A 9,900-nucleotide genomic window follows, 5' to 3' on the forward strand; every position below is an offset into this window, starting at 1 on the left:
GTCAGTCAGTCAGTCAGTCAGTCAGTCAGTCAGTCAGTCAGTCAGTCAGTCAGTCAGTCAGTCAGTCAGTCAGTAAGTAAATAAGTAAAGTTTATTTATATACAGTAACACCTTTCATAGATGTAAAATCACAAAGCGCTTCACAAAAAAAGCAATAAAAAAATTAAAAGCATCACAAAAGCATTAAAAGTACAAGTAAAAAAAATATTAGCTAAAAGCCTGTTTGTACAAGAAAGTCTTCATATGTTTTTTTTTTTAAAGCATCAATAGAATCAAGGCTGCGTATAGACTGGGGCAGTGCATTCCACAGTCAGGGTGCAACTGCTTGGAAAGACCGATCCCCTCTGGATTTAAAATGTGTGTGGGGTACCACCAACAACCTCTGACCAGATGACCTCAAACTGCGAGATGGTGTGTGAAGCTGAATCAAATCCAAAATATAAGAGGGAGCTTGTTCATGTAAGGTTCTAAAAACTAAAACCAGAAWTTTAAAATTCATTCTAAAATGAACWGGGAGCCAGTGAAGTGAAGCTMAAACAGYTGTGATGAGAGCTTGTTTGTTTATGTTAGTTAACAATCTGTTACAATATTCAAAACGAGAAGAAATAAATGCAGGAACGACCATTTCAAGTTCAACTTTTGACAAGACATTTTTCAATTTTGAGATGTTCCYAAGATRGAAGTAACTAAAGAGAATAAACATCATTCAATAGCTTGGCCTGTGTTGGATGGTGATTGTGTTTTACTGAGAGCAAGTGAACGCAGCACTCAGCAGGATCCAGCACTTACTCTGCCTTCTTGCGTTTGTGGTAAGAGCGTCTCCACGGGTTCCTCCAGGTCTTGCGTTTGGCGAGGGCCAGGTCGGGCAGGAAGGCGGCCAGCGACCCTTCGATCTGGTCAGGTTTCCCACACAGGGCATGCTCAGTGGAGCAGTAGTATGAACACTCGCCGTAGAAACACACGTTGTTGGCTGTTGGTCAGAGAAAAGGTAGATGATGCTGCTTTGTGAAAGGAGATTACTTAATCACCTGTGTGTGATTGTAGAGTCAGCCCACTTTGTCTGTTAGCAAAATATCATATGATCCACTAAAWGGATCAGAGAGAAACTTTCAGAAATCTAATCACTGGGTGTACATTTACAACTGATTAAGCTTGTGAAGTCAATCCAGTCAAAGATGGCTGCCACAGATGACTGAGTTTAAAAAACACAAAAAYGGCTATAACTTAGTATTACAGACACTGAGCTAAATTCCAGGATGGTAAAAGTCAAGATGCATTTTTAACTCATACTCTGAGAAAAAACTGATAGGAAAAGGTCTTTGTTTAAAAAATTTGACATTAATTAATGGAGTCAAYTCCATCTGTCTGTTAGCAAAATATCTTATARACACTAGACATAAYTGTAGTGAAASTTTCCGGAAAAAATTATGGAATGTGCATTTACAACCAATTAACTTTTGAGGTAAACCACAGTCAAGATAGCCACTGTTACCAATTACATCTGAAAAACACAAAAATGGCTTTAACTCGCCCAGAAATAAAGCTAAACTTTGGTGTGGTAATAGCTGAGAGTTATCCCCAACACATACTTTGAAAAGGAYGTAACTCCATCATTTCTCAACATCAGATGACCTCWGTCTAAAAATCTGGCAGAAAAGTAAGCGGGTAAAATGCATTCTTCAGAAGAATGTAGGGTTTTTAATTTTCCTTCGTTAGTGTGGCACCTTGTAGTTACGCTCCTTTTCAAACTTTTGTCATTYGCTCCACATACATCCACGTTGCGCRTGATTAAAAATTACCAGGGGACATTCACTGACCTGCATCAACTGCTGAGACTGCCAKTAATTTGAATCCTTGGAGAATTTTCCACATGCACGTTACATAAAGTACACTTGCGTTGCTAATTAACTGCAGCGCAGTGACACAAGGTAAAGTCCCCTGATAAAATTAGTTTCACAARAACGAATATCCCAGATTTTCAGCTCAACATTAATGGAAAGTTTCCTCTTTTGCTGAGGTTTTCATTTTTGTAGGACACAGAAATAGATCGGTACATTTGGCATTCATCTCTGCTGTTTTTATTATTTTTTCAGACTACATTAAGAAAAKAAATGTACAAGGGATGTAAATGTAAGCAGTAGATTCTCTGGCCACAGCAAACATCAGTTTTGTCTTACGGTGTACCTGGTGAAATGAAGAAGGTCCTCCAGAGCTTTTTGTCTCGTGTAACATCTCTGATCTCCTTTGTCATGTTGACCAGCCTGCCAGCAACAGGAGGGACCCGACGGAAGTCCAGGATCCTGTTGGTCAGAAACAAACACATGTAAATTGGTGTTTGGATAAAAGGAGATAGAAAAGGTGCTCAGATGATGAGGCACACCTTCACCGTTTGAGCCGTTTAGGAAGTTATTCAGTACGGTTTGATMTGCTGAACAATAACAGGACCCTGAGAGCTTCAAACATGTAATGATGTCTTAAAACAAACACATTCTGCTTTAAAGCCAGCATTAACCACAAACTACATCTCCCATAATGCATTGTAGTCAATTTACCCACAAMATGACAGCATCTCACCACTAGGTAGAGGTGAACAGGCTTTAAAACAACAGCTGGAAGAGTTAACATGATTGTTAAATGAAATTAACATAACTATATAAGTCATAAGTTTGAACTGAAAAGTCCCTTCCAGTGGAAATTCTGTGTGAAAGTGATAGGAACTTCAAACACCACAGTTCAGAATTCAACAAGGCAGCTACTCAACCACAACAGTGGGTAAAAATCTTTTACTTTTACTTCTAATACTATTTTTGTGTCATTTATTTCATACTTAGTCAGTTGTACACTTTGAATTTTTCAGTTTTTGTAAGAGGATGTGTTAAAGTGCTGTTTCTTTGCAGAAGATACCACATAGCTCAGTTATTGTTTGTTAGCGGTGCTTGGTTGTGACGAGATGAGGAATGTGATGTTTCGTATTTAGTCCAAGTTAAACATGAAATGTCAAAGGTAATTACAACTGGCTCTTTGAGGGCCACCATAATGCTCATGTGGCCTTCTGTGAAAATGAGTTTGACACCCCAGGTTTAGAGCACAGGGATTCCTCAAGGGTGTGTATTCGGTCCTATGTTCTTTGCTGCTACTTGACTCTTCTGCCAAATTCAACAGAAACTACAATTTTTTTTGATGACAAAACATTGATGGGACTCCTCAGAAATGATAATGAGCCATCCTATGATTGTATCTCACTAGGCTGCAAACACCGGGAGAGTTGAAGACACAAAATTGTTAGAAATATTCAAAGTTTTACTTGGAATCTTATAGAAAGACACTTTTGAACAAACGTCCACTTGACTTTACATACAGGAAAAACAGGTGCAGAGTTCTAAAATTACAGGAAACCTAACCGAGAAACGTTTAAGATGGGATGGGATTGAATATGTGAAAAAAATTCCATGATATGAGAACAAGAAAATTGAAAACCTACAGTGAATGTTTAAAGATGACTTATACAGTAGACTCGCTTGTCAACTGGGTTTGCAATTTGTTGCCAACAATCACAGCCCCAGGGACTTTTACAGAGCTGAAATGAAGGGTAGTGAGCTGGTGAGAAGGCAACAATTTGTCCCCTAATGTCAGCAAAATTTAAAAACTAATGTACATTAGGCTTAACAACACACAACTGTCCAAGAAAGTTCAGTTTTCAGGAGACTGAAGCCATTTTTTAACTGAAGCTGTATTGAGAGTATCCTGACAAGCTGTATCACTTCCTGGCAACTGCAGAGTGACTGACAGGAAGACCCTGCAACATGTTGGGAGAATGGCAAGGAGACAATCATCGAGGGTCTGAGGGAAAGGTCTTTCTTAAGGAGCCCACCTATTAGCTGTTTAACATCCTGCCATCGGAAAGATGGTACTTTTATACTGCTGTGTATACAGTACTTAACCAGTGTTAGAAGTACATTTTTAATGAATAATTTACATTGCACTTTTTGGACCACACAGATAGGATGCAGATAGATTTAGATATGATTTCCTGGATTTAACATTGTTAATAAAATCTATGAATAAGCCTAAGTATTGTGCAAACAAATATGTCAACGGCCATWCCACCCTGAACATGCCAGCTCTCCTCTGATCTTGGCTGCTAAGCAAGGTTAGTACTTGGGGGGAGACCACCTTGGTATACCAGGTGCTGTAAAAACCAATGTAGGAGTTGGGCCCACAGTGGAACACTAGAAATAGAAAACCTTTGACCATAATAGGCTGCCTTCTATGACGGATGACAAAAAAAAAAAAAAAGTAAAAGAAGCATAAATGAAGTTTTCATCAAATAAAGCCAATAATTATTAATTAGTTCATTAAAAATGCTTTTTAAAATTTCACTTTTGTAGTTTTGTGAGTAATGAACAACAATCTGAAGCGGCTAAATGTAATAAACAACAATGTAGTTCATTATATTGGCCAAAAGGGGGCACTGTGACACCAGTAAGGACCTGACTGTCTCAACACATGCTTCAAAATCTCTCTTTTTGGTGTGGCTGCTGGTTCTTTAAACTTTCAAACTGCTTTCCACTTCTTTTAAATTCAATTTGTGTTTTGTAATGTAGGACTTGGACTAAGTTTCACAAAACCTCTGTTTTTCACTTCTCTTCATCATTTGACAGTAATCAAGAGGCTGTATGGATACGTGCTGACTTCATGAAACAGGGAGAGACAGATTAAATATAGCCGTCTCCGACTGAGAGACAGCAGGGTGTGCAGCAGCTGCTCTCAGTACCACCCAGCCATCACATCAGCGTGGGGCTCGTTAAAAATTGAAACCTGTGACAACGCCTAATGGCTGAGACCTGCTGGCAGAAGGATGCTGGGAGACACGCTGTGATTTTGCCAGCAGGTGGAGTGAAGCCGTTCGTCCTCTCCGTCAAATAGAAGACAGAYGGACAGAGGACGAAACAGCGTGCTGCAGCCAGCTACAGGGGATCAATCAAAGTTGGGTCCAATTTTTTTTCCCCCTCATTCATGCTTTACCCCTGCTGAGAGCCATTCATGTGTTCACCAAGAGTGGGAAATCAGAGAATCTGAGAAGTGTATAAGACTGTAAATCAATGTTTTGGTCAAATCTTTAAAAATTAACGTATGTGTGATCTCAAGCAATTTTGCTTAATTTTGCTCAATCTGTTAGCGCTCAGAATAGGCCTGTGTGTTCTGAATGACTCTCGGCTGCTATGACATCAGATTTCAGTTCGGTATTTGTAAAACTGACAGAGCTGAAGCTACTTTTGTGTTGGCAAGGTTTGATTACCTGGGGTGGCCATGTTGAATGGGACTGAATACTTAGTTGTAGATGTGTAAGAAAATTTGTATTCAATAAACTGAAGTCGATATTAAAAACACAGTTGTTAAATAAAATGATTTGTTGAAGGAATCAAACCATACAACACCAGAATTCTGGATCTGAGTGARGTTTATTGTCACTCAAGCTGACAGGAAACCAACACTACCAAAAAACCAGGAAGTTCATCTATTTATACAGGTTCTTCAATGCCTGYGTYCRCCCCCTACTGACCTACGGCTGAATCACAGGCATTCAGACAAAATCCTCAGCTAATGTCATCACAATGTTTAATTATGTGTTGTCAAAGATATTTCGGACATGTAACTAATCTATTATCCATCAAAACATAATAGATTAAAACACTGTCAACATTACAAAAAGGAAAACCTAAGAATAGTGTTGTGCTTTTAACATCAGTACCAACCTCTAATAACTTTAAATTTCTTCAGATGTACTGTATACATCCAACAATTACTCTCTGAAAGTTTCACTAAAATCCATCCAGTGGTTCATTAGTTATTTTTGCAGCACTGAAAAAAAAATTGGGATTGTTGGATTATTGGAAATGTTGTTGACTGTAGTGGRCCTTTTGCATTGGGTTTATTCCAAAAGCTAACACTGTTGTATGTGTGCATCCACTTATGTTCTGAGAGTTTTGTTCAAATCTGTCCAGTGGTGCACGATATATTTTGCTAACAAACATAGAGAGTTAACTCCAAAAGATAATGTCCAAGTTTTAAAAAAGTTTTTCTGGTGAAAATTTGGCACTCTGGAAATGTGTTGAGAACGACTCTCAGATTCGACGCCATAAAAAAATCTGAGCTTGTTATTGATGAAAATTATTGCGTTTTAGCCATTTTTGTGTAGCTGCAGCAGCCATCTTGAATCAGATTGACTACAAGAGTAATCAGTTGTAGATGGATAATCAGTGATTACTTTCTGATGGTTTCATTCAAATCCGTCCAGCAGTGGTTAGCAACATATTTATCTAACAGACACATTCACACTCAAAGACAAGGGCAAAACATTAAAACCTGCCGTTCAAAGTCAAACAATAATTAATGACACTTAAAGCAGCGTAGCACACATTGAAGGAGACAGTGTGAGTGTGTGTGTGTGTGTGTGTGTGTGTGTGTGTGTGTGTGTCTGTGTCTGCTTTAAAAAGCCTGTGTCTGCAGGCCCCCTGGGAGGCAGTGCAGCCTCTGCAGCAGCAGCAGCAGCAGCAGCAGCAGCAGCAGCAGCAGCAGCAGCAGCAGCAGCAGCTTTGTGGACAGGCTTTAATTTAGAACAGTCAAAAACAAGGAAAAAATAAAGCAGTGCTTTTGGCAAACCCTGTCTGACTTATATTTAGTGTGGGCAGAGGACCTTTTATGCCTTTGGTTTCCTCCTCTTCCTCTGAATCTACACATATGTTGAACATGTGTGTGTTTGTGTTTGAGGAGGAGGCCCAGATGTGTAGCCGACTGGAGAAAAACGCCACTGCAGACGTAATTCCTGATGAACTCTTGTCACTGTGCCTGAAGGGGAAAAAACATCCTGACAGCCCTCTGCTGTGTGAGAGCGTGTGACCTCAGGATTGTCTTGTGTCAGAGAATAAACACCTGCAAACACAACGCCAACCCCTGCCTGTAAAAAACACAAAGCTACAACGAAAACAGCTTGGCTTTAAAGGGATAGTCTGGCCATTTTTGAATTGTTGTTTTGTTCCCTAGTTAAAGAGCAGAAGTCTTTGTCTAAGCTAGGCTAATAGCTAACTGAAAAAGGGCCTGCATTAGGGGTGCACGATAGTTATCGGCACGATAGTTATCGGCYCGATAGTTATCGACCCGATATCGGAATTATGACGTCATACTTATCGGTCTGATATCATAACAAACAGAACCGATAAAATATGTACATGTTTGCCAGTGCGGCGATGAGAATGCGTGTTTATTTTTATCCGTTTTGGTCAAGCTGCTTCCCATCCGACACGACCCGAGCAACGTTCAAGTTGCGTCGGAAAAAAAACTTTCTCACTAGAAAAATAATTAGCATACTCCATGCTGAAAAACAACCAGTCATTTTAAGAATTATTAATATTATTTTACCAATTAACCCTGTATGTTACACACAAACTTTATAATGTTAAACATCGGAACAACTACTCCCAATTTGAGAACTTGYAATGTCCGTTACCTCCTGAATGCAGCACAAAGTCTGTCTGCTAAAATGCTAACAACAAGCTAGCATTCAAGAACTCAGCTGGACTTAAATCGTTGCTGAGGCTTTTGACAAATCCAATAAAATTGCCAGAGATGACGCAGATCTCAAGCACTTTAACAATGGAAATGATGACAATCAGCCATTTACCCTCACTAAAGACTGAAGCTTTTATCTCCTTGTTAGCCACGGTTTACCAGCCGAGCTGCTGCTCTCTGTGTGTCTTTCTGTAAGTAAGATGCGGTCATAATGCATTCACACTTTGACAGGTTATCATTTCTGCACTATTATCTCAGAAGCACTGTTTCAAGTAGAAAAATGTTCGAAATCATATTAACAATAATAAAAACAAATGGACTTTGAATCTAGCTTGTGTTAGTGCATTATCTGTTTTGAACTTGTGAAACGACTTTTTCTCTTTTATATCTGAGATCAGTGTTAAAGGACTTTTTTATAATTATTGTGCCTTATTTAAAAAAATGGCCATTTGAGAAATTGATTAAGAAGTGTTTGTTTGCTAATAGTTTATTTCAAATGGTATACAGTAATTTACAGTGTCATTTGGTTTTGGTGTTGTTTATTTATGTTATGATCTTAACCATTTTTAACTAGTCTCATCTCTTGGCATGTTATTGTTTATTGGTTATTATCGGTTATCGGCCATTAGAAGGAGAAAGTTATTGGTATCGGTTCTTAAAATGAGTTATTGTGCATCCCTAGCCTGTATATTTATTTTTTGGGTAGTAGTAAATGGACTGWACTTATATAGCACCTTTCTATCCAGCCAGGATATTCAAAGCACTTTACACTACAATCTGTGCCCTTATTTTCCCATTCACACAGCACTCTGCTAGGTCTCTCTACAAAGCTAATACAGGTAAAACAATCTATAGAGACTAATCAGTGCTTTAAATCACACTCATAACTGATGACACACAAATCAGAGGCAGTGGGGGTTCAGTGTCTTGCCCGGGGACACTTCGACATTTGACTGAATAGTGCGGAATCGAACTGCCAACTCTCGCATTAGAGGAATGACTGCCCTAACCACCATGGGAGCTTATAAAACAACTCTTTTTCAAAAACCARTGTGAAAGARTGCTACATTAGTTTACATTAAACTTCAACATTTGTTTGCAACACCAATCTGTTAAGTTCAACTGAGACATGCCCACCTTAMTACACCAGTCCAACAGAGCAAAATGTGTCTGGCCCAGTTCTGGCCCAGACAATGCACTTAATACACTAAAATAAATTGGCCCATGTACCACAAAGAATGATGGTCTTTTGGAGGTCCACATGTGGTTTGCCAGAGTTGGTCCATGCATGGGCCACATAAAGCAAAACACAACTGGGCCAGATGTGGCCTGCTGTCTTCAAACAGTGTAATCATTTCCAGACCTGGCCCCTTTATAAATAGAGGGACCACCACCCCGGTCTTTAAAGGACAAAATAAATAAATAAATAAATAAAAATAAAAAAGGGAAAAGTAAAGGAAAAGAAAATTGCAGAGACATTTATTACATTTTTTTATGTGAGCAGCTTTGCTCAGACTTAAGCCATTGCTTTTGGGCTCTATTAAAATGTTAATGTCCGTCTGTAGTTTTAGGGCAGCGGAAAGAGAGTTCCAGAGTCTGGGAGYCTTAAAGGAGAAACAAGACTGTCCAAAAAGTGTTTTAAATTTTGGGACTATACATTCCCCACAGACAGAGGTTCAGGTGGAAGGTCTGCGAGCATTATGACATCTGATGACCTGTCTTTCTATTTTCAGCCCGTGAACCTTATCACAGATGTTGTTTGGTTGAGAAAACAAATCAGTATTATGTGAAAGTGTTAAGGTTTAATATTAGCTAATGTAGAATGGTTTCATATTGTTTTATAGGCCTGACAATGGACACTCATTTTGCTAGCCTCTAGCCTAGCCTGAATGAAGACCTTTCTCTCTTATTCCATACTCTGTGCTCAATGACTGATGTCATAAAGTAATTACCAGAACATCTTCTCAAAAAAGACTAGACTATCTCTTTAACAGCAACATGAACTCCAAACTCGTTGGCCTCTCATGCCGATCATTGAGCCTCGTGAGGATTTCTCTTTTCATTAAAGTCACTCCAGCAGGCAGGCAGGCAGGCAGGCAGGCAGGCAGGAAGGAGCGCCATAAAGAGTTAGTGTTTGTAAAGGAAGAGGAGTCGGAGTGTGCTGGTTAGCTGAACGAGGAGGCTGAAGTCATTGTTCAGTCAGTTGCTGTCTGCAGGAGGCCAACGTTCATTCTCCATGACTCACGGCCTCAAGGAGCTCACATCCTCTGCTGCGTGAGCCCAGCTGACACACACACACACACACACACACACACACACACACACACACAC

At 39.4% G+C, this 9,900-nt stretch overlaps 1 protein-coding gene across 1 annotated transcript in view; it reads right to left on the bottom strand.

Annotated features, from left to right (window-relative positions):
• Window positions 1-9,900, bottom strand: part of fam20cb (FAM20C golgi associated secretory pathway kinase b) — a gene marked incomplete at its 5' end in the record, with an annotated part of 111,590 nt that overhangs the window by 6,359 nt on the left and 95,331 nt on the right. Inside the window, 2 exon segments of the mRNA XM_014019290.1 lie at window positions 790-970; window positions 2,185-2,300. Of these exon segments, the coding sequence (XP_013874744.1) occupies window positions 790-970; window positions 2,185-2,300 (297 nt within the window).

This window comes from Austrofundulus limnaeus, unplaced genomic scaffold (genome assembly GCF_001266775.1).
Source record: "Austrofundulus limnaeus strain Quisiro unplaced genomic scaffold, Austrofundulus_limnaeus-1.0 Scaffold215, whole genome shotgun sequence".
In the NCBI taxonomy this organism is placed as follows: domain Eukaryota; kingdom Metazoa; phylum Chordata; class Actinopteri; order Cyprinodontiformes; family Rivulidae; genus Austrofundulus; species Austrofundulus limnaeus.